Below are 25,932 nucleotides of genomic sequence, written 5' to 3' on the forward strand. Positions count from 1 at the left end.
AATGAAATTTCTCATTGATTGTTTATGACTATGAGATTTTCATAGCCAAATCGCCCATGGCATACAATGAAGTAAGGCGTATCGGGGGTATCCGACGATGATTTTGGTACTGCACCTAGCTAATACACCGATGTTCGTGGGTTCGAGCTCCACACTAGGCGTATATATTTTTGTTTCTATAGGTTTATTATTTTAATACGAAACCAAAGTTGTATTTTTATGAGCTTTCGCGTCTATAAACCGCTAAGTATAACCTGGGCAATTTGAAAGGCGCATTTCATAAATAAACGTTTCATCATAGAAGTGGTTAGATTCTAAATCCTATACTGTTGTTGTATGGATAATAAGAAATTAATTCAGAGACGTTAACCGTATCAATTCTGGCTTAAATGCACAACATATGCATACTAAATCCCAATTTTCTACAACATCATCTTTGGGATGCCTCAAGATATATCATATTAGGTCAAATATATCATGTTAATTTTCCCATGTATTTGCGACATGCGTTTTGGTTACTTGAACTCACTACTTTACTGCATCAAATACGTATTATCAGAACTACATAAGCCGACTTGATACAATTGGACGACAATTCTGCAAGCTTCGTTACCGGCAGATCCCCCTCGGGTCAGATTTTCCCAAATGTACCGGAAACATAAGAAATTGGTCTTATATTTTACCCTGGCAACATGAAGCACTGATACGAGATGTGTTTCATAAAATTATGCACTATTTTCACAACGACACACATAATGTTTCGAATTAGTTCACAAGTATGTTGTCTTTCACATAAAGTTTGTAGCTTTTTAATGTCAATAACACATTTTAAGAATACCCGGTACTCACTGGAAACGAACAAATTCACTCATTGTCATTAAGCATTGTAACGAATATGTACATAGTTTATAATATAACCTGTAACATATCGATGTGGAAATTTTCCCCTATGCGTTGACTTGTATCGTTGTTTACAGTCCCCCCTTCTGATTGATGGTAAAAATCATGAACCATAATTGTATTGCATCCATAGCAAATGGCTTTATGTAACAGAATAATTGAATGGAATATATTAAACGAACGTTCAAAAGTCACCATTTAAACTAATAAAAGGACACTATTGATTGATTTATAGATTGATTCATAGATTGAATGATTGATTGATTCAGATCTATTTCATGCATGTTTTTATGTATTTGTTTCTGTATTCGTTTGTTTGTTCATTCATTCGTCCGTTCGTTTGTTCATTCGATCGTGTCATTCAACCGATACCATCTAATCCCGTCCATTCGTTCGTTCCTTCATTCATTTTATTTTTTCAGTTAGGCTTGATCCCTTTGATGTATGAGTAAACTGCTATTTTTGTAATCTATTAATTACAGATTTCCAACAGTCCTTCAAAGAGCCAACGATCGTTGATACCGAGTCCGCAGTTGACGAGTCCTCGGTCCGTGACCAGCTAATCATCTACAAAGCCCCAGGACGTGACGTCACTGGGTCGTCCTCCGTCAGCACTGTCCTCACTGAGGGCGATTACGTCGTCAATGCATCGAGCTATGTCGACAACATCGACTGCAACATTCCCACTATGTCACCTGATTCCGCGCACAGCGGAAGTAGCATTTGTTCGGCCACAGAGTCCACGCAAGAGTCGTCAAATTGGAGCACCGTATCACAGGAACCGGAACAGGCAGCTCACACTGATTCTAACACTAACGTCCACGGTTCGTTCCGGTGGTACAAGACTCAAGACGGTATGGACCTACAGACGTACACGGCCCCTGAGCCCTCATTCCTTATGAACAATATTCAGAACGAATTCAGCTCATATCACTCCACTTCCGCTCGGAATCTAAAAAATTCCGATCCCAGCGAACGCGGCTTCGACAGTTTTCCACTCGTATTGCCGCATCTGTTCCCCAAACACATGTTTGACACTACGGCGGAGACAGACGAAGTAGTTCAGCAGCCGCCTTGTATGGCTAACGACGTCGTCCATCGGCCAGTCGATCAAGCAAGTAATAAAGCTGGGAAAGGAAACATAGATTCTGGCGGGAAACCGCCGTACACGTACGCATCTATGATAATTATGACAATACACTTGTCGGATAAGAAAGCACTGACCATTGGTAAAATACGGACCGGTCTTCAGAAAATGTTTCCCCACTTCTACAAGGAGCAGAATAGGAAGTGGAAGCACAGCGTAAGCAACACGCTCTCCAGTACCAAGTATTTCAGTAACTCGTACGACTGTATCCTTGGAAAGACGTGGAGGGTCAACTACGGGCACGTGCACTTTGAGATGTTCCGTGCGAAGAATATAACATGCGAAGGTCGAGACTACATGTCGTACCTGCACGATGAACTGCGTGTAGAGCCTGTCGTCCCGCGCCGCGCACCTCCCTTGAATCTCCCTCCAATGACGTGCTTCAAGGACAACAGCCCGCTCCAAATGGACGTTTCCTGTTCCCGGAACGATTGTGCGCCGACACCTACACCTTCCGTTACCAGCATAGAGTCTGAGACGTCTACGGCACCATCCAACCTACTGAAGCGTAAACGTCACGAGACAGATCCTCTTACCACACAGCCACTGGAGAGAACGGTCAAAGTGAGGCCTACTTCTAAAGAAGCTTCCTCCGCCGCCACCTTGCCGCCTGCGACAACCCTGCTGAAGCCCCAGGTATCCAATGAACAGGTTAACCGCGATGCAGTCACCTCTAAACCCAACATGAACCAATTCCAAAGCGAATGGCACGGTCACTACCCTGGATATACCTACTACGACTACTATGGCTACGGTGCTTCTTACAACCACGCTTCGATTCAGTACGAGCACTCAGCCGCTCCCTTCTGGATGAACCAACAGCAGCCAGCTCGTGCAAACCACATTGATCTTGCAACGAAATCCTGGTGGAACTCTCAGAGCCTTCCGAACGCAGCCTTCGCCCCCTCAGATTCGTACTATACAAACAAGGCAGACGACTACTGGCAGTATCAGGCGCAGTCCATGGAATATTTCGCCGCACATGCGCACTCTGCCCCGTATGTTTCTGCGCATGCTCAGTCTATGATCCATCCTTATGCTACCCAGATGCCCTCACAAGCCGAACCACTGAACCTGACCAAAGTGGAATGAAAAGTTATTATTCGTGATAAATCAATAAGTGTGAACTTCTCTTGTGTATCTCGCAGCTGGGAAGAAACAGATTTGCTTAAAAATAATACGTGTTCATGTATTTCAAGCTTTGAAAATTGTTTTATAAATATGTGCTTATTAATAAAGTTAATTTGAAACTATGTGTTGTGTGCTATTGACTTTTGTTATGGAAGACACTGCACTAAATGACTAAATACTTTCACTAAAATGGGTATTTTTGTTTAAAAGCTGTAAATTTTTCATTTTGTTCAATATGACTCTATATAACAGTGTGTGTACACCACGTGATAAATTACGTCATAAATGCTACGTCGGAAGGCAATATTTTGCTTCGAATGAAGACTTGTTATAAGCGATCTGATAGAGAGCACAACACCTTGATGATAAGTAAGTGTTCGACATTTTATTTTGTCCAATGAAAAGGCAGTATTCCAATCAATGTATTTCAGTAAATTACTAGTCAGCCGGTTTGTTTTTTCAGCAGGTGAATCGATAGATATAAACAGTGGAAAATGTAGAGCTTTTGCGTCGCATCAAACCTTTCATTTTTGTGAGTACATACAACTGTATTTATAATTATCTTTAATTTTATGTGCTTACACAAACACTGATGCTTACTATCTAGATCGGGAACGAGCTGTACTGTTGTTTTGAATGCATTGTTTCCCCGCTATTTCAAATTCACAACGTGTTAATTTGGCGGGAACATAATAAAATGACAAAAAAATGATGTCAATGGTGTATCATTTTGTTTGTTAAAGCGTACCAATAAATGTAGAATTGTACTTTAATGGAACCGTACGAAACGCTACGATTTAAAAATAAGCTTTTACATATAGTAAACAAAACTTTATCGAACCATATTTACTATTTAAGAAAAGGAATAATACCTGTAATTTAAAATTCATACCCTGCCTTTAATACACGGAGATAAATAAATCAATATTTTGCATCTGTCAGCGACTTATTTTCATGTGACTGATTCCACTAGCGGTCTGAGAAGGGGGGGGGGGGTGCCACCCGGCGCGCGCCTCCTCTAGAATCGTCCATGTTAACTTTTTACATAAATATTTTTTATGGGAGAAAAAATAGTAACCAAATACGCTCATAATGCACCATTTCCGACTACAAATTGCTTTTTTTTCTATCGAATCACCAAATCCACATGGAAACAGCTTATGCCATGTCTTCTGGTTCTTAAGGAGGGGCACATGTTGAAATGTTGCGCCCCTAAGTTACGCCCCCTCTAACGGCAAGTCCTGATACCGCCCCTGGGTTCGTCTTATCTGGTTTCTGAACGCTGTTACTTTCAGGCCATTCGTGCTGTCCATTCGGAACACCTCGGCCACTTTCCACCAAAACAACCCCGGATGTATGCCGGTTTTCAATAGAAGTAGTTCGTAAAAATTTAAATAACAGTATTAATCAATTGTACTGTTTGAACTTGTTTTTGTATTACTACGATTAAATTGATCGCCAGTTAAGAGTGTTATTGCATAAATAATTGAGATTCCCAACAGTAAAGTCATTGAGTTTAACCCCTCGATTGAAATTACTACGCGATCTTCTTGCTGCGGAGTTAGATATAAAGATTTCTGACATATACATAAGAGGTTGTTTTTGATGGAAATGGCCGAGGTGTTCCGAATGTCGTGCCGTTCTGCTCTTAGTATTTTTTAAATCAAAGAGATAACATTCCTAGGCGAATTGTTTGCACTGTATTTTTTTTGCTAAAAGACGGTCTTTAATGTAATAGTTAAATAACATGAAGTAAATTCTTAATAAATAAGAATGGGCGGAGTGTGCGTAGCGAACGAGTCATTCTTAATCCTTAAGAAATCACTTCATGTCATCTAACTGACTTTGAATACAACTCATCGGCTGAATTATTGACAACACAGAATCTGGCACAGGGAGTGTGTATCAGATGTGTGGCAGTGGGCAGACCTTTAAACACTCGCGAAAGGTGAAATTCTTAATGAATAAGCTAAGTACTTAATAATTGCCTATCTGCAATTTCTTTGTCTTAAAATGTAGGTTGTATTCTTAGGTTAAAATACGTAGGAAAACATATTGAATTTGCCGAGGCAGCTAGAGTGTTTGTGTTAGGTTTTGGAACGAGCCACCACGTGACAATGTGAGCAGAATCTAATCCGGCAGTACATGTCATATTAGGGCAAAAGTTATATTATATTAATTATACTTATGCTATAAATTCAAATCCGATCATAGAACTTTTGTCCAGCGTCAGCGTTAAATTCGAATATCTATAATAATATATGATGGATACAACTAAGTTACGAAATTAAATTACCTTTATTTAATCAAATAGTCTTCTTAAATACATTTGCTTTGGTTTTATATACTAGAGGGAGTTGTAGTAATAGAATCTTAGTCGAAGCTTTAATAGTCTTAAACCTTTTGAAAGGTCTTCAATAGCAAAGGGTCGATTGTTTTTATTTTCTTAAGTTGTGTATTTAGAAAGTTTAATTTTGACAAATCTGAAATCTGGCACTAAAATAATTTCAATTTTACGATTTTAGTTCTTAATTAAAACAGGCCCCATGATGCAGGCCCCATGATGCATATCAGACAGCGTTTTTTAGTTTTTATACCGGCTGGTGTCACTTCAAGGTGTTGACGATCAATGGTATTGATTAAGGATTCTACCCAGAGAAGAATGCGCCTCTTGTTGCCAACAGAGATGAAACAACCGTTCCATACAAAATTGATAAGTCGTTTTCCCTCGCATCGATAGTGCTACAGATGGTGTACCGGCGTAATATAATATAATGGGCAATCCTTATAATAAAGGCTTCATTAAGAATGCTTAACTTGTTTATGTGAGCTTATTCATCATCATTTCATGGAAGTATAAATACTTACTATTGAGCTTGTGAAAAATAAGTGGCCCTAGGAATAAGATGGAAAAGTGTTATATTTAAGTGTTACAGGCTCGTTGTAACCGTTAAGCCTATCCGAGGATTAACCAACAACAATGACAGGTATTTTTAGCAATATTGTTCCAGTAGCATTTAAATATCCCCTTCAAGATGATGTGGTGATGGTCGGGGGTGTTAGTGGTGATAGGGGGTTGGTGGTGGTGGTGGTGGTGGTGATGATAGTGATGATGATGATGATGATGATGATGATGATGATGATGATGATGATGATGATGATGATGATGATGATGATGATGATGATGATGATGATGATGATGATGATGATGATGATGATGATGATGATGATGATGATGATGATGATGATGATGATGATGATGATGATGACGAAGATGATGATGACGAAGATGATGATGATGATGATGATGATGATGATGATGATGATGATGATGATGATGATGATGATGATGATGATGATGGTGATGATGAAACATGTTAACAAGTAGACTGAGCTGGTAACAACTCTATCAAACATGCATGTTAACAAGTAAGCTGAGCTGATAACAACTCTATCAAACATGCATGTTAACAAGTAAGCTGAGCTGGTAACAACTCTATCAAACATGCATGTAAACAAGTAAGCTGAGCTGGTAACAAATATTTCAAACATGCATGTTAACAAGAAGGCTGAGCTGGTAAAAACTCTATCAAACATGCATGTTAACAAGTAAGCTGAGCTGATAACAAGTAGGCTGAGCCGGTAACAACTCTATCAAACATGCATGTAAACAAGTAAGCTGAGTTGGTAGCAACTCTATCAAACATGCATGTTAACAAGTAAGCTGAGCTGTAAACAAGTAGGCTGAGTTGGTAACAACTCTATCAAACATGCATGTTAACAAGTAGGCTGAGCTGGTAACAGCGCTATCAAACATTCATCTTAACAAGTAAGCTGAGCTGGTAAAACGCTATTGAACATGCATGTTTAAAAGCAGCTGAGCTTGTAACAACACTATGAAACATCGATGTTAACAATAAGCTGGGTCGGTAACAACTCTATCAAACATGAATGTTAACAAGTAAGCTGGGTCGGTAACAACTCTATCAAACATGCATGTTAACAAGTAAACTGAGCCGGTAACAAGTCTATCAAACATGCATGTAAACAAGTAAGCTGAGCCGGTAACAACTCTATCAAACATGCATGTAAACAAGTAAGCTGAGCCGGTAACAACTCTATCAAACATGCATGTAAACAAGTAAGCTGGGTAGGTAACAACTCTATCAAACATGCATGTAAACAAGTAAGCTGAGCCGGTAACAACTCTATCAAACATGCATGTAAACAAGTAAGCTGAGCCGGTAACAACTCTATCAAACATGCATGTAAACAAGTAAGCTGAGCCGGTAACAACTCTAATAAACATGCATGTTAACAAGTAAGCTGAGCCGGTAACAACTCTATCAAACATGCATGTAAACAAGTAAGCTGAGCCGGTAACAACTCTATCAAACATGCATGTTAACAAGTAAGCTGAGCCGGTAACAACTCTATCAAACATGCATGTTAACAAGTAAGCTGAGCCGGTAACAACTCTATCAAACATGCATGTAAACAAGTAAGCTGAGCCGGTAACAAATCTATCAAACATGCATGTAAACAAGTAAGCTGGGTAGGTAACAACTCTATCAAACATGCATGTAAACAAGTAAGCTGAGCCGGTAACAACTCTATCAAACATGCATGTAAACAAGTAAGCTGAGCCGGTAACAACTCTATCAAACATGCATGTAAACAAGTAAGCTGAGCTGGTAACAACTCTAATAAACATGCATGTTAACAAGTAGGCTGAGCCGGTAACAACTCTATCAAACATGCATGTAAACAAGTAAGCTGAGCCTGTAACAACTCTAATAAACATGCATGTTAACAAGTAGGCTGAGCCGGTAACAACTCTATCAAGCATGCATGTAAACAAGTAAGCTGAGCTGGTAACAAATATATCAAACATACATGTAAACAAGTTAGCTGAGCCGGTAACAAATCAAGCAAACATAAAATAGACTATTTTCATACGTTTTCTGCAAAAAAAAGTTATTTAGAAAATCAACGTCACTCACTTTTTTGTTCACATTGGTTGTAACCCGTGATGACCAATGTGAGAACCCCTTTGACCTGATTCTATTCGTTGTCAATTAGCACTAAATGAGTCTTTAAACAAATTTTTAATACTGTCATTCGCCGCACATGTTGCCACGGCCAGGGCTTGGACCTGCATGACCCCAGGTTAAAATTATATGGTTTTGTGTTTATTGTATATATTTCCAGACTGTCCGAGCCTTACAAATATGCTACCGAACTCAACGTTTATCACGAAGGAAACATATCGCGAGTTACAGGTGAACGAATTGTTTCATTGATACTTGTTCTTGAGAAAATTCACTTGCCTATATACAGCCAGGTTTGATAGTGAAATTCTAAAAATCGTAAAAGTCGTAAGAGTCAAAACAAACAAACTTTGATGTGAAATGTGTTATTTAATTTGGTATTGATATTTATCAACCTTACATTTTCAGACTTTCACCAAATAAATAATTTTGTGTATCAGTGGTAGATTTTTAACCTTCATTTGAGACCATTAATTCTAAAAAGATCTAAACCCATTAAGAGTTTGCCCTACATTTCCAGCCAATCGGGGTGCTAGATTTTTAAAATGTTTCGTTTCTTATTTGTGAATAATCTGTTCTTATTTCTGAAGACGACTCTACATGATTTAGTGAAATGCTATAACTGCGCATGCGCATAAAGCCACGCCTACTGTTTTCATATGCAAAGGCACGATTTCAGTGTTAACGCTGAATTAAATGACGTCACGATATTTTTGGAAGGGGTTGTCAGTGATTGATATGTCTTTTTGACCGGCGCATGGCTTAATGTAAAAAGCTGATGCAATAAGGGAGGGGCTAGCACTAAGTCGGTTGGAGTTTATCATTTTATTTCTTCGCAAATAAGAAACAACGATCGCTTCGCTGCGCTCTGCTTGCTTATTCGCATAGAAACTACGTAATAAACTCTAATCTATACGTAAAAGATGCGAGGCCCTTCATTAAAATATCAGTATAAGCCACCAAATCTCAAGAAGGGCTCAATATATTTCACACGCACACCTCATCGATGGATCACAAATTCAATAGCGCATTTCACGACGATTCTTATAGTAATATCTCTTTTATTTTAATGACTATCCGTATAATGTAACGTACAAGTGAGAGTACATAGCCCTCCCAAAACATTGTTAATTTAATATTATGTATATTAGTATAATGTAACCATCAGGTGAGCACGTGGGCGATGAGCCCGGGTACGGTGGTCAGGGTCTCGTGCCTCGATGGACTGGAGCTGGTGGGTGAACCGGAAGTCACTTGTCTCGATAGCGGTCTCTGGTCCGCCGATCCATACTGTGAAGGTAATTTTGACTTATCCAACTTTTTGTGTTACTTGGGGAATAATTAAATGATTGTATAATACATTACAGCCGTTTTGGGCAAACGAAAAAAACAAACTTGTGCACTGATAGATCACAATGATATGTTTTATTGGCTTGCATATTTCTTATATGGTCATCATGTTAGCGTTATGTCTGACTAGTTACTAACTTGGTGTCCGTAAGCTTTTGCTTGATTTCTGTTTCTACATGCAAAACGCAGCAGTATTAAACGAAGTGTAAAACAACATATCCATTACAAAATTATATACAACTGACAGTAATCTAAGAGTTAAATGAAATAGATCGGAAAAGATGACTCCCTCTAGTAACAGCCCGGTGGTCGCCACGTAGGGATTCATTAAGTAAAAACACATTGGCATATCTTATGAAATCCACCAATCGGTAATTTTGGAATATACCCACAACTCTAGGAGATCAACTCTAGAAATAATCGTGAATTTGTTACTATGGTTTGTAAAGAAATTGTACATTTCTGACTCAAGTTCAGTTTGAATGTCAATTGTCTTTTCCATCCCCAACGCTTCTTTAATCTGTTTACCAAGATTACACTTCAACTGGAGGCCATTTTCATAAAGCATCTTAAGTCATTTCCTAACTTAAGTTGATTTCTTAAAATTTTCATAGTTATATTAAAAGAAATGTTGAAAGTGTTTTAAACATTAGAGTATGTTGTTGTTTTTAATAAGGTCAATGAAAACAATATATTTAAGAAATTCTTAAGTTTAAATATCATATAACCAAACAAACAATTAAATTAGGAAAGTAGCTTAAGTTAGGAAATGACTGTAAATTGTTATGAATAGGATAATCACAGGTTCAGTGTCCTGCGTTGGCATTACACAATATTCCTGTTTTAAGGAATCTGACCCTCAAATATGTAAATTTGCGATGCCTTGTGAGCCCATATTATTTTGTATCCTTTGAAAGTTTCTTTTCTAAAGAAAACGGAAATGAAAAACATTAACCAAAAATAATATCAGATATTCATTTCTCCCACCTCAGATAAGTAGATCCATTAATTTAACCATGCTAGAAATTCTTATCTTGCCCATGGGCGAAGATAAAATGCCCGTATGGAACTTCTTTTTAATGGTCGTCACATTGTAATTACCTCCCTTGTTGAAGACTGTCGTCTGTAGCGCATCATGGAAACCTTGTCTTGTGGCAATATTTAGAACGCTAGTTAATTATTTCTCGCTTTAAATGTCACCAGAAAACAATTTTCACGCACCTTTCAAGAAATAATGTTTCACTCTTCTTAGAACTATTTTAAGACCGATCAGACCATTTACATACTCTGAATCACTGCGCGAATATCCATGACAACCACGTATGATCGCATATCCGTCCGCAATTATTTTCACTAAGCACAAAAGAGTTCCAGCAAAAAAAAACATTTTTATTAAATTTTCTTTAACTGAGGTGGGAGAAAAAGCATCTTCCACATAGCCGCTCGTGTAAGATAGGTTCATCCCGACCCTCGCGCAGGGTGTTTTGCGGAAACTCGGTAAACCTCGTTTCCGCAAAACACCCTACAATCGGGTCGGATCTTACACTCTCGGCCATGGAAAATATTTATATTCTTAGTTTTCACAGATTTCTAAATGGGTCTTTTTCGTCCTATTTAAGTTGAATTAATGAGAAAATAATGATGTAAACTGTGTTTTTGAAATTTTAATACTTGCTTATTTGTTGGTTAGATTATATTATTTAATTTTTATCAGTGAAGACGACACCGTTGCCGACAAGGCCAGACGGCATGGACGAACCTCTTATTATCGTCATAGTTCTGGTGGTCATCCTTGTGCTAGTCGCTGCAGTCATAATCTTTGTCTGCATCGCTCTCGCAATGGGCAGGGGCCGAGGAAACAAGCACAAAAGGTGAAACTTTTACTTGTTTGTATGCATCTCATTGTCGTTATTGTTTTGATTGTAATCCTTTTCTCGTCGTGGCTGTCATAAAGTCTTTGCACGCATCGCTCTTGTTTTGGGCAAATGTCGAGGACACAACATGAAAGGATACGACTTATTTATGCACCAGTCAATTGTAACCACGCCCCCAAAGGTCCGGGGGCATACCGGGCATAGCCGGGGAAAAGGGGAAAAGGGTCGTGTTTTTACCTTTCAGTCGACCCCGCAGTGCCGGGTGAATGCGGTGGTTTTGTCTTTGCGCAAAATATAGCGGGGAAAGGGCCTTCTTAGGGTCCCTGGGGTGCGGGGGCATTTTGCGTGGATTTTACCATTAGTTCGCCCCCGCCCCGGGGTTGGCTGGACCAAAAGTCAAAGTCCCCGCTATTCCCCGGACCTTGGGGGGCCGTGGTTCCAATTGACTGGTGCATTACATTTGTCACATTGTTGTACATTTTTGGTGGTAATCTTAGCGTCATAGTCCTCATATATAAGGTCCGAGGAAGTATAAAACTCAATAATTTATTTTATCTTATTTACATTTAGCTCAGTGTTCAGATGGTTCACTTTGTGAACTTAGAGCTTAGGGCATGAAGCTTTTTAGCTCAGTGTTGAGATAGTTCACAATGTGAACTTAGAGCTTAGGGCATGGAGCTTTTTAGCTCTGTGTTGAGATAATTCAAAATGTGAACTTAAAGCTTAGAGCATGGAGCTTTTTAGCGCAGTGTTAAGATAGTTGACAACGTGAACTTAGAGATTAGGGCGTGGAGATCTTAGCTCTGTGTTGAGATAGTTAACATTGTGGACTTAGAGCTAAGGGCATGGAGTATTTTAGCTCAGTCTTGAGATAGTTCACAATGCGAACTTAGAGCTTAGGGCATGGAGCTTTAACGCTCTGTGTTGAGATAGTTCACATTGTGGACTTAGAGTTAAGGGCATGGCGCTTTTTAGCTCAGTGTTGAGATAGTTCTCACTGTAAACTTAGAGCTTAGGGCATGGCGCTTTTTAGCTCAGTGTTGAGATAGTTCTCACTGTAAACTTAGAGCTTAGGGCATGGCGCTTTTTAGCTCAGTGTTGAGATAGTTCTCACTGTGAACCTAGAACTTAAAGCATGTGAACTTAGAGCTTAGGGCATGGAGCTTTTTAGCTCAGTGTTGAGAGAGTTCACATTGTGAATTTAGAGCTTAGGGCATGGAGCTTTTTAGCTCAGTGTTGAGATAGTTCACATTGTGAACTTAAATCTTAGAGCATGGAGCTTTTAGCTTAGTGTTCAGATAGTTCACAAGGTGAGCTTAGAGCATAGAGCTTATAGATCGGTGTTGAGATAGTTCTCATTGTGAACTTAGATCTTAGAGCATGGAGCTTTTTTTAGCTCAGTGTTGAGATAGTTTTCACTGTGAACCTAGAACTTAAAGCATGTGAACTTAGAGCTTAGGGCATAGAGCTTTTTAGCTCAGTGTTGAGAGAGTTCACATTGTGAACTTAGAGCTTAGAGCATGGAGCTTTTAGCTCAGTGTTCAGATAGTTCACAATGTGAGCTTAGAGCATAGAGCTTTTAGATCGGTGTTGAGATAGTTCTCATTGTGAACTTAGATCTTAGAACATGGAGTTTTTTTAGCTCAGTGTTCAGAAAGGTTTCATTGTGAACTGCGAGCTTAGTGCAAAGAGGTCGTTTAAGCTCAGTGTTGAAATAATTCCCATGGTGAGCTCTTGCATTGGGCAAGGGTTGATGAAACAAGTATGAAAATTGAAGTTTAAACTTGCATTTATTTAATTGGGAAAAGTGTCACATTTTAATTACAAATTATATACTAGCGTTATCAACGTATTCGATAAATGTTTTTGTAAAGCCGAAAACAGGAGGCCACTGGGGGCAATAGGGGTAAAAGTCAAAAACAAGAGGCCACTGTGGCTTACTATGGATAAAAGCCGAAAACAAGAGGCCACTGGGGTTTATTGGGGGTAAAAGCAAAACAAATCAGGCCACTGGGGGATACTGGGGTAAAAGCCGAAAACAGGAGGACCCTGGGGTTTACTTGGGGTAAAAGGCCGAAAACAGGAGGCCCCTGGGGTTTACTTGGGCTAAAAGGCCGAAAACAGGAGGTCCCTGGGGATTACTTGGGGTAAAAGGCCGAAAATAGGAGGCCCCTGGGGTTTACTTGGGGTAAAAGGCCGAAAACGGGAAGTCACTGGGGTTTACTTGGGGTAAAGCCGAAAACAGGAGGCCACTGGGGTTTACTTGGGGTAAAGCCGAAAACGGGAGGCCCCTGGGGTTTACTTGGGCTAAAAGGCCGAAAACAGGAGGTCCCTGGGGATTACTTGGGGTAAAAGGCCGAAAATAGGAGGCCCCTGGGGTTTACTTGTGGTAAAAGGCCGAAAACGGGAGGCCACTGGGGTTTACTTGGGGTAAAGCCGAAAACAGGAGGCCACTGGGGTTTTCTTGGGGTAAAGCCGAAAACGGGAGGCCCCTGGGGTTTACTTGAGGTAAAAGGCCGAAAACGGGAGGGCCCTGGGGTTTACTTGGGGAACAGCCGAAAACGGGAGGCCACTGGAGTTTACTTGGGGTGTAGCCGAAAACGGGAGGCCACTGGGGTTTACTTGGGGTTAAGCCGAAAACGGGAGGCCACTGGGGTTTACTTGGGGTAAAGCCGAAAACGGGAGGTCACTGGGGGTTAGAACGGATCACGGAATCTCAATCTCAGTGGGAAGCAATGGAATAAGCTATGACGACATAATGCCGACGCTGGCTCATGCAAACGGAATGGTAGTATTATATATATAGAAAAGAGTAGCTCAATGCAGGCGCGGCTCAAGGATTTGACGTTATAGGGGGTGTTACTTTTTTTACTTGCGGGCCTACCTCAAAAAAGTGTTGGTAGGAGGAGTAGTGGGTTCTCCTCAACGAAAATGTTAACAATTTATTTTTCCGAAATGGTGCATTTTGGGCGTATTTTTATCCTATATTGAAATAAAGTAAACGTGGACAATTTTAGGATGGGCGCGTGCCAGGTGCCCCCCCCCCCCCCACAGTAATACACAATTAGTAAATTTATCAAAATAGTTTCCGATGCCTCATATCCAAATTGACATTATTTTCTTTCAGGTCTAAGAATGGTGACACAGATTCGATGCCATACAGGTAAAATACTAATAATAAACTTATAATGAACATATATGGACCAAATGGTTACCAAGTTATTGATTATACGCATCTTCTATAGTCTAGAGTGTCCCCCAAACCCGTTCTTAGTGTGTTTTGTGGGAAGGAGGTTTACCGAGTTTCCGCAGAACTCCCTACACGAGAGTTGGGATGGGCACTTACATACACGTCTACGAATTATTTTTATTATGTACTACGAAATAGAAATACAAAGATAGTGTATAACGAAATACAGTTCGTTATTTTTAGATTATTTTAATTAACATCTTGCGAATAAATTACCTTAGCGTTATACGAATTGTAATAAGTAGAATATATTTTTATATTTATATCATTTTCAGTGTGTCCACCCATGTATTTGACCAAAACATCGCGCTATATGGAAATATGGGGCGTTCGCAAATAGTTGGAGAGGAAAATGACAACGCCGTGTATTACCATAACGACCCGACACGAAGGAGAGAAAGGGTAAGGGTCCAGGATATAATGCAAAGTCATGGGGTAATGATCCGTAATGCAAGACGAATTGATGGGGCAAGAATCAAGGATAAAAGACGGAGTGATGGGATAAGGGTCCAGGATGCGAGACAGAGAGATGGGGTAAGGGTCCGGGATGCAAGATAGAGAGATGGGATAAGGGTCCGGGATGCGATAGAGAGATGGGGTAAGGGTCTGGGATGCGAGACAGAGAGATGGGGTAAGTGTCCGGGATGCAAGATAGAGAGATGGGGTAAGGGTCCGGGATGCGAGACTGAGTGATGGGGTAAAGGTCCGGGATGCAAGACAGAGAGATGGGGTAAGGGTCCGGGATGCAAGATAGAGAGATGGGGTAAGGGTCCGGGATGCGAGACAGAGTGATGGGGTAAGGGTCCGGGATGCGAGACAGAGTGATGGGGTAAGGGTCCGGGATGCAAGATAGAGAGATGGGGTAAGGGTCCGGGATGCAAGATAGGGAGATCGGGTAAGGGTCCGGGATGCGAGACTGAGTGATGCGGTAAGGGTCCGGGATGCAAGACAGAGTGATTGGGTAGGGATCTAGGATGCGAGACAGAGTGATGGGGTAAGGATCCGGGATGCGAGACAGAGTGATGGGGTAAGGATCCGGGATGCGAGACAGAGTGATTGGGTAAGGGTCCGGGATGCGAGACAGAGTGATGGGGTAAGGTTCCGGGATGCAAGACAGAGTGATGGGGTAAGGGTCCGGGATGCAAGACAGAGTGAATGGGTAAGGGTCCGGGATGCAAGATAGAGAGATCGGGTAAGGGTCCGGGATGCGAGACTGAGTGATGCGGTAAGGGTCCTGGATGCAAGACTGAATGATGCGGTAAGGGTCCTGGATGCAAGACAGAGTGATGCGGTAAGGGTCCGGGATGCGAGACAGAGTGATTGGGTAGGGATCTGGGATGCGAGACAGAGTGATGGGGTAAGGGTCCGGGATGCGAGACAGAGTGATTGGGTAAGGGTCCGGGATGCGAGACAGAGTGATGGGGTAAGGGTCCGGGATGCGAGACAGAGTGATGGGGTAAGGGTCCGGGATGCAAGACAGAGTGATTGGGTAAGGGTCCGGGATGCGAGACAGAGTGATGGGGTAAGGGTCCGGGATGCAAGACAGAGTGATGGGGTAAGGGTCCGGGATGCAAGACAGAGTGATGGGGTAAGGGTTCGGGATGCGAGACAGAGTGATTGGGTAAGGGTTCGGGATGCAAGACTGAGTGATTGGGTCAGGGTTCGAGATGCAAGACTGAGTGATTGGGTCAGGGTTCGGGATGCAAGACTAAGTGATTGGGCAGGGATCTGGGATGCGAGACAGGGTGATGGGGTAAGGATCCGGGATACAAGACGAAGTGATTGGGTAAGGGTCCGTGATACACGACAGAGTGATTGGGTAAGGGTTTGGGATGCAACATAGAGAGATGGAATAAGAGTCCGGGATGCGAGACAGAGTGATGCGGTAAGGGTCTGGGATACAAGACGAATTGATGGGGTAGGGGTCCGGGATGCGAGACTGAGTGATGGGGTAAGGGTTCGGGATGCGATACAGAGTGATTTGGTCAGGGTCCGAGATGCGAGACAGAGTGATTGGGTAAGGGTCCGGGATGCGAGACAGGGTGATGGGGTAAGGGTCCGGGATGCAAGATAGAGTGATGGGGTAAGGTTCGGGGATGTAAGACAGAGTGATTGGGTAAGGGTTCGGGATGCGAGACAGAGTGATGGGGTAGGGATCCGGGATGCGAGACAGAGTGATTGGGTAGGGATCTGGGATGCGAGACAGAGTGATTCGGTAAGGGTTCGGGATGCAAGACAGAGTGATGAGGTAATGGTCTGGGATGCAAGACAGAGTGATGGGGTAAGGGTCCGGGATGCGAGACTAAGTGATTGGGTAAGGGTTCGGGATGCAAGACTGAGTGATTGGGTAAGGGTTCGGGATGCAAGACTGAGTGATTGGGTAAGGGTCCGGGATGCAAGACTGAGTGATTGGGTAAGGGTTCGGGATGCAACATAGAGAGATGGGATAAGAGTCCGGGATGCGAGACAGAGTGACCGGGTAAGGGTCCGGGATGCAAGACTGAGTGATGGGGTCAGGCTTCGGAATGCGAGACAGAGTGATTGGGTAAGGGTTCGGGATGCGAGACAGAGTGATGGGGTAAGGGTTCGGGATGCGAGACTGAGTGATGGGGTAAGGGTCCGGGATGCGAGACAGGGTGATGGGGTAAGGGTTCGGGATGCGAGACAGAGTGGTGGGGTAAGGGTTCGGGATGCGAGACAGAGTGATGGGGTAAGGGTCTGAGATGCAAGACAGAGTGATGGGGTAAGGGTCTGGGATGCGAGACAGAGTGATGGGGTAAGGGTCTGAGATGCAAGACAGAGAGATGGGGTAAGGGTTCGAGATGCGAGACAGAGTGATGGGGTAAGGGTCCGGGATGTAAGACTGAGTGATTGGGTAAGGGTTCGGGATGCGAGACAGAGTGATGGGGTAAGGGTCCGGGATGTAAGACTGAGTGATTGCGTAAGGGTCCGGGATGCGAGACAGAGTGATGCGGTAAGGGTCCGGGATACAAGACGAATTGATGGGGTAGGGGTCCGGGATGCGAGACTGAGTGATGGGGTAAGGGTTCGGGATGCGATACAGAGTGATTTGGTCAGGGTCCGGGATGCGAGACAGAGTGATTGGGTAAGGGTCCGGGATGCGAGACAGGGTGATGGGGTAAGGGTCCGGGATGCAAGACAGAGTGATGGGGTAAGGTTCGGGGATGTAAGACAGAGTGATTGGGTAAGGGTCCGGGATGCGAGACAGAGTGATGGGGTAGGGATCCGGGATGCGAGACAGAGTGATTGGGTAGGGATCTGGGATGCGAGACAGAGTGATTCGGTAAGGGTTCGGGATGCGAGACAGAGTGATGGGGTAAGGGACCGGGATGCGAGACAGAGTGATGGGGTAAGGGTTCGGGATGCGAGACAGAGTGATTGGGTAAGGGACCGGGATGCAAGACAGAGTGATTGGGTAAGGGACCGGGATGTAAGACAGAGTGGTGGGGTAAGGATCCGGGATGCAAGACAGAGTGATTGGGTAAGGGTCCGGGATGCGAGACAGAGTGATTGGGTAAGGGTCCGGGATGCAAGACTGAGTGATGGGGTAAGGGTCCGGGCTGCAAGACAGAGTGATGGGGTAAGGGTCCGGGATGCAAGACAGAGTGATGGGGTAAGGGTCCGGGATGCAAGACAGAGTGATTGGGTAAGGGTTCGGGATGCAAGACAGAGTGATTGGGTAAGGGTTCGGGATGCGAGACAGAGTGATAGGTTAAGGGTTCGGGATGCAAGACAGAGTGATGGGGTAAGGGTCCGGGATGCAAGACAGAGTGATTGGGTAAGGGTCCGGGATGCGAGACAGAGTGATGGGGTAAGGGTTCGGGATGCAAGACAGAGTGATGGGGTAAGGGTTCGGATGCAAGACAGAGTGATGGGGTAAGGGTTCGGGATGCGAGACAGAGTGATTGGGTAAGGGTTCGGGATGCAAGACAGAGTGATGGGGTAAGGGTTCGGGATGCGAGACAGAGTGATTGGGTAAGGGTTCGGATGCAAGACAGAGTGATGGGGTAAGGGTTCGGGATGCAAGACAGAGTGATGGGTTAAGGGTCCGGGATGCGAGACAGAGTGATGGGGTAAGGGTTCGGGATGCGAGACAGAGTGATGGGGTAAGGGTTCGGGATGCAAGACAGAGTGATTGGGTAAGGGATCGGGATGCAAGACAGAGTGATGGGGTAAGGGTTCGGGATGCAAGACAGAGTGATGGGGTAAGGGTTTGGGATGGAAGACAGAGTGATGGGGTAAGGGTTTGGGATGCAAGACAGAGTGATGGGGTAAGGGTTCGGGATGCAAGACAGAGTGATTGGGTAAGGGTCCGGGATGCAAGACAGAGTGATGGGGTAAGGGTTCGGGATGCAAGACAGAGTGATTGGGTAAGGGTCCGGGATGCAAGACAGAGTGATGGGGTAAGGGTTCGGGATGCAAGACAGAGTGATTGGGTAAGGGTCCGGGATGCAAGGCAGAGTGATGGGGTAAGGGTTCGGGATGCAAGACAGAGTGATTGGGTAAGGGTCCGGGATGCAAGACAGAGTGATGGGGTAAGGGTTCGGGATGCAAGACAGAGTGATTGGGTAAGGGTCCGGGATGCAAGACAGAGTGATGGGGTAAGGGTTCGGGATGCAAGACAGAGTGATGGGGTAAGGGTCTGGGATGCGAGACAGAGAGATGGGGTAAGGGTTCGGGATGCGAGACAGAGTGATGGGGTAAGGGTTCGGGATGCGAGACAGAGTGATTGGGTAAGGGTTCGGGATGCAAGACAGAGTGATTGGGTAAGGGTCCGGGATGCAAGACAGAGTTATTGGGTAAGGGTTCGGGATGCGAGACAGAGTGATGGGGTAAGGGTTTGGGATGCGAGACAGAGTGATGGGTTAAGGGTCCGGGATGCGAGACAGAGTGATGGGGTAAGAGTTCGGGATGCAAGACAGAGTGATTGGGTAAGGGTCCAGGATGCAAGACAGAGTGATTGGGTAAGGGTTCGGGATGCGAGACAGAGTGATGGGGTAAGGGTTCGGGATGCGAGACAGAGTGATGGGTAAGGGTTCGGGATGCAAGACAGAGTGATTGGGTAAGGGTCCGGGATGCAAGACAGAGTGATTGGGTAAGGGTTCGGGATGCGAGACAGAGTGATGGGGTAAGGGTTCGGGATGCCAGACAGAGTGATGGGTTAAGGGTCCGGGATGCGAGACAGAGTGATGGGGTAAGGGTCGGGGATGTAAGACAAATTGATGGGGTATGGGTCCGGGATGTAAGACATAGTGATTGGGTAGGGTTCTGGGATGCGAGACAGAGTGATGGGATAAGGTTCCGGGGTGCAAGACTGAGTGATGGGGTAAGGGTCCGGGATACAAGACAGAGTGATTGGGTAGGGATCTTGGATGCAAGACTAAGTGATGGGGTAAGGGTTCGGGAGGTAATACAGAATTATGGGGTATGGGTCAGGGACGCAAGTCTTCTGTTCATTTTAATGACAACTCATGTACAAGGATACAGTACACAAGTGGCCTTTGTAGTTTCCCCTTAGTAAGAATTTCCTTTTTTGTGGACAGCACTTTGCGGTAACATGCTCGTACATAGAGAATATCCATCTGAAACTAGTTGTTTAACATTCAATCGAAAACTTAAAATCACATGGCTATTTTGGAGTCGTCGTTTTAATAACTATTTTGCATTGTTATATTATTTGAGTTTTTTTCCTGTTTAAACATAAAGCACCCTATAAATTGAGTGTTCCTACAGGTAAATTTTTCAGACTTTAACGAGTCAGTGCGATAAAAATAGAAGAAATAAACATGCATGCAGATTACCAAAAAAGTTGTTATTTTAAAACTCCAACGATAACATGTTAAGTAAACATATGTTCGAAAGACATAATTGTAAATAATACTGTTATACATTTTGGAATTGTTTTTTGGTTCTGAACACACTTTAATTTACTGTTATGAGTAAATCGAACGGGGGTAAAAAGACAATACAGTATGAGGAAATAAATTGGAATTTATTCTTTTGAATGAAATTTGCAAAACAAACAAAAAAGCTTAATGTAAGTTTTCAAAACTCCATCAGTCGCTGCTTGCCAATATATATTTCTGCGTATGAGATTGAGAAATGCATTGGAAATTGTTAAAGTTCCGTGTAATCTTCATCTATTTGGGGGAAACTTGGTATTTGAAATAAAAATGTTAAGGGGCATAATAATTTAAGACTTCGTTTGCATTTAAAGTATACCTTTTTTTAAACAGACTGTACTTTTTATCCTGCAACGTAGAAAATATCAAAAGCATTAATCTGCAATTCATGAACTGATCTCTAAGTTAAAGCTACATTTTGGCCAATATCATGATCAATTTATACATTGACATGTCAAATTCCATACAAATGTTAAGAACAATATTATATCCCGAATTTGATTTAAGTGTTAGGTTTTGAAGTGCGGGATTACTGAAGTACTTTATATTCATTACTTGATCAGATGTTTTGATGATGCATAGTATGTCTTTCTTGCTTTGTGACGGTTTAGTGTGTGTTTTGGCCTTTATCTTGCTTTGAGACGGTTAAGTATTTGTACGGGTTGTACCTTGGTTTGGGATCTTACGGGTTAAATCTTGCTTTGGGACGGTTAAGTATTTATACGGGTTAAATCTTGCTTTGAGACGGTTAAGTATTTGTTCGCGTTAAATCTTGCTTTGGGACGGTTAAGTATTTGTACGGATTATATCTTGCTTTGAGACGGTTAAGTATTTGTACGGGTTATATCTTGCTTTGAGACGGTTAAGTATTTGTACGGGTTATATCTTGCTTTGAGACGGTTATGTATTTGTACGGGTTATATCTTGCTTTGAGACGGTTATGTATTTGTACGGGTTATATCTTGCTTTGTGACGGGTAAGTATTTGTACGGGTTATATCTTGCTTTGTGACGGGTAAGTATTTGTACGGGTTATATCTTGCTTTGTGACGGTTAAGTATTTGTACGGATTATATCTTGCTTTGGGACGGGTAAGTGTGTGTACGGGTTATATCTTGCTTTGGGACAGTTAAGTATTTGTACGAGTTATATCTTGCTTTGAGACGGTTAAGTATTTGTACGGGTTATATCTTGCTTTGTGACGGTTAAGTATTTGTACGGGTTATATCTTGCTTTGAGACGGTTAAGTATTTGTACGGGTTATATCTTGCTTTGGGACAGTTAAGTATTTGTACGAGTTATATCTTGCTTTGAGACGGTTAAGTATTTGTACGGGTTATAACTTGCTTTGAGACGGTTAAGTATTTGTACGGGTTATATCTTGCTTTGTGACGGTTAAGTATTTGTACGGGTTATATCTTGCTTTGTGACGGTTAAGTATTTGTACGGGTTATATCTTGCTTTGAGACGGTTAAGTATTTGTACGGGTTATATCTTGCTTTGAGACGGTTAAGTATTTGTACGGGTTATATCTTGCTTTGAGACGGTTAAGTATTTGTACGGATTATATCTTGCTTTGAGACGGTTAAGTATTTGTACGGGTTATATCTTGCTTTGAGACGGTTATGTATTTGTACGGGTTATATCTTGCTTTGAGACGGTTATGTATTTGTACGGGTTATATCTTGCTTTGGGACAGTTAAGTATTTGTACGGGTAATATCTTGCTTTGAGACGGTTAAGTATTTGTACGGATTATATCTTGCTTTGAGACGGTTAAGTATTTGTACGGGTTATATCTTGCTTTGAGACGGTTAAGTATTTGTACGGGTTATATCTTGCTTTGAGACGGTTAAGTATTTGTACGGGTTATATCTTGCTTTGAGACGGTTAAGTATTTGTACGGGTTATATCTTGCTTTGAGACGGTTAAGTATTTGTACGGATTATATCTTGCTTTGTGACGGGTAAGTGTGTGTACGGGTTTTATCTTGCTTTGGGACGGGTAAGTGTGTGTACGGGTTATATCTTGCTTTGGGACAGTTAAGTATTTGTACGAGTTATATCTTGCTTTGTGACGGGTAAGTGTTTGTGCGGGTTATGACTTGCTTTGGGGCGGTTAAGTGTTTGTACGGGTTATATCTTGCGTTGTGACGGTTTAGTTTTTGTGCGGCCTTTATCTTGTTTCTCATAACAGAGTATTCGTGAAAGTTTGGCTACTGCAGTCTCCATTGTAAAAGTAATCATGTTTAAATTTCAAAACACTATTAGGCAGTTCATCATTCATCGAAGGAGATACCCGAAAACCAACAACAAACGGAAGGCGATGTCTACTACGTCTCCTGTAGAATGGCCAATGAAAACCCATCACCCGGTTACCATAGTGACGACTGCGTGTATTGCAGTGAAGGTCAAAGGTTACCAAGAATACGTGATTTTTACGAGGAAGACGACCGGGGATCACCAACGGAACACGAAATGTACATGTATGTTTTAATTATCAGTTTGTATGTAAAAAATAGTGTTGCAATACCAAAAGCATTGTTTAATCATATTATCATGTTATACATCCCCCCTTGCTTAGCTTATAAGAGTAAGAAAAATACATTCTAGTTTATGCTAAAACTGATGTATAACAAACCAAAAACTAAGCGAATATGACCTTTCTACATGGGATGTAGCGATATAACTTTAGCAGAATGATTTTTCAGAAGACTTTAAGACTCAATTTTTTCGTTGGATTATAGAATGAAAAAAAGACACTTAAACAAACTCCTGTCTTATCATTTTAGGAACAAATCGAGGAGGGACGAATTCCTATGGAGAAAAGGGTAATATATTCACCTCTCTGTTTCCAATGGCATCCAAATATATAATGGTTTATGAAAACTATTTTACAAGTTTACCTTTACAGTTATTTGCTTATATATTCATGACGATTTCCGATCAGCTCCGTTCAAGTAATTTTGATAACAAATTAGTTCATAAGCCTCTCAACGTGCATCGAGAAGGACGCGGCCTTTCTTGTCTTCAGCGCATGAATACACAGTGTGTGTATACCGCGTGATAAATTACGTCATAAATGCTTCGTCGGAAGGCAATATTTTGCTTCGAATAAAAACTTTAAAACGGCAAAGATAACTACTATTTTTTCTTCACCAATTTAAATGAAACAAAGGGCAGTCTACGCCACTTAAAAAGCCCCGCCTTCGTTTTATAACCGAAGTTTGATAAGGTGATTAGTTTCCACAAACACTTCGACAAACATGTTTCCAAAATCGGTTTTGACAGTGATCCATCAGGCGGCGTTTTTGTGAAAAGGTTTGTCGAAGTGTTTTTTAAAACCAACTCTGGTAAAAACCCGGCGGCGGTGCTGTGTACGCGGCGTTGACTGCGCTATGTTTCATTGATGTTTGTGAACAAATAATCAATTTATCTTTGTTTAAAGTCACAATTCGAAGCAAAGTATTGCCTTCCACCGAGGCATTTATGACGCAGTTTATCACGTGGTATACACAAACTTATACACATGTCGTTATATGTCACACTTCTTAAAACAAGATATCACGGTTCTTTTGACAACCGTGTGCACAATCGACTTGTCTACAGTTGTCAATCAAAACAGTCGATACAAAATATAATTATTTTTTTGTTATTTTTTTGTAAAACAATAATAGCATGTGATTGCATGATCATAATAATTAACCGAAATGCGTCTCCCAAACTGGATAATCGCTTTTGCGACTTGTCTGTTAAAATGACAGAAAACATACCGATCTGTTTTACAACAAAATTAAAATTGCGTCATTCGAAGCGGAAATGCACATTCAATACTTTACTTGTTATTTTAAGTATGATGAACTAATTGATGTCCAAATGTGGTTTGTAAGTCCACTGTTTTCTTTATTATTTCAGGGACTCAGTAATCAGTGACTTCACCATCCCACGACCACATTATCAGTCAAAACACACTCCATAAGTGATCCTTAAGGACAAAATCAAAGTGTTTATATTTAATGCCATTTAACGATCACCTCTTACCAATTTCCTACCACTTCAGTCGAAGTGCATTATTTACACTTGAAAAAAATGTCGTGTACGGTTCGAGAAAGTATTTCAACAGCTACACTTGTGTCATTATACTTTACATATAAGGCCACTGTTTTTTGAGTGTTCGTTTAACAAACCCGCCGCTCAAAAAAACGCGATTTCAGAAAAAAAATGGAAATCCCAAACTTTTTTGTTCTTTCCGCTCCGAATTTTGCCCATCGATTAAAATAAAACGTCGGGGAAAGAAAGACAACTCATTCCAAATAAACTTTTCGTCATTTCAATAGCCAGTCGTCTATAAGTCATCAAATCGTTAGCGCTGATTTTTGTATCCAGACGTTTGATTGGACAACAACGCTCGAAGAAACATGGTGGACTGGTTACAATTTTAATCTATTTCTCAGCAAACAATAAATTCATTTGTTAAAAAAAATGAAAATGATACTGTCTCCTATATTATTAACACAAGTATTCCCTCTAATACATTCTTAAAGAATGTATGTGGATATCGAACGGCTGGAAATGCAAGTAAACATGAAGGGAGATCGTCATACCATATGACATGCCGGGCTCCGTGTTGATTTCAAATGGCTCAAGACCACAGTTATCTGCCCCCCGTTGACCAAGATCCGGATGTGAATACAGAAACAAAGAGTGCTTGTGTTCAAGTATCAATATTTTATTAAAATTGAATGAAAAAGAAGCAAAAAATGTTCTTTTTGCAGAGAACTTGACTGAATTTGACACTCTATTGCAGAAATTGATAGTTTTCAATGTAAATATTGGAAAAATCATAGCTTGTGGAAGTCTGAAAATTAGTTGTTTGTAGCCGATTGACTCCCTGGCGGAAGGGTTATGTATTTGAACTCAATTTTGACAGTCGGGTCAATGGTCAACATGGTGTTCTCTTGTGATTATATTTTGTGTCTTGAATTGTTCTAGAGATGCCATGTCCTTGTTTTTCAATTGGGGTGTGTATAAAGTCAAAAGCCAGGTTAGTGTCTATATGAAACATATAGTAAAAATAACTGTGGTCTCACGCCTGATATAGAGGAAGCTTTTGGAGGGGTGGCCTATTTTAAATTGTTATAAATTCTTAATTTATACAGCTATCTGGTTGAAATTTGGCCAGTTGACAGTGCTTAGCCATAGAATATTGGTGTTTGAGTATGAAATGTGAAAATCTTATATTACATAATATAAATTAATAATATATAATTTTCTTATATATTTTTGACATTTTTAAAAAAAACTACTT

At 41.6% G+C, this 25,932-nt stretch overlaps 1 protein-coding gene across 2 annotated transcripts; it reads left to right on the forward strand.

The window, feature by feature from the left end:
• Positions 1 to 5,953: 5,953 nt before the first annotated feature.
• LOC128239025 (uncharacterized) lies at positions 5,954 to 25,737 on the forward strand. 2 transcript variants are annotated; one of them, XM_052955451.1, is made up of 9 exons: positions 5,954 to 6,165; positions 8,390 to 8,460; positions 9,398 to 9,527; positions 11,294 to 11,450; positions 14,581 to 14,616; positions 14,979 to 15,105; positions 22,896 to 23,104; positions 23,417 to 23,455; positions 24,540 to 25,737. In XM_052955451.1, the coding sequence occupies exons 1-9, from the start codon at positions 6,159 to 6,161 to the stop codon at positions 24,601 to 24,603; spliced, it is 840 nt and encodes a 279-aa protein (XP_052811411.1). In that variant the 5' UTR covers positions 5,954 to 6,158; the 3' UTR covers positions 24,604 to 25,737. The 2 variants fall into 2 exon arrangements, with proteins under 2 accessions (XP_052811411.1, XP_052811410.1); XM_052955450.1 differs by having other exon boundaries at positions 5,958 to 6,165; positions 22,896 to 23,110.
• The last annotated feature ends 195 nt before the right edge of the window (positions 25,738 to 25,932 follow it).

Source organism: Mya arenaria, chromosome 6 (assembly GCF_026914265.1).
Source record: "Mya arenaria isolate MELC-2E11 chromosome 6, ASM2691426v1".
NCBI classification, from domain to species: Eukaryota; Metazoa; Mollusca; class Bivalvia; order Myida; family Myidae; genus Mya; species Mya arenaria.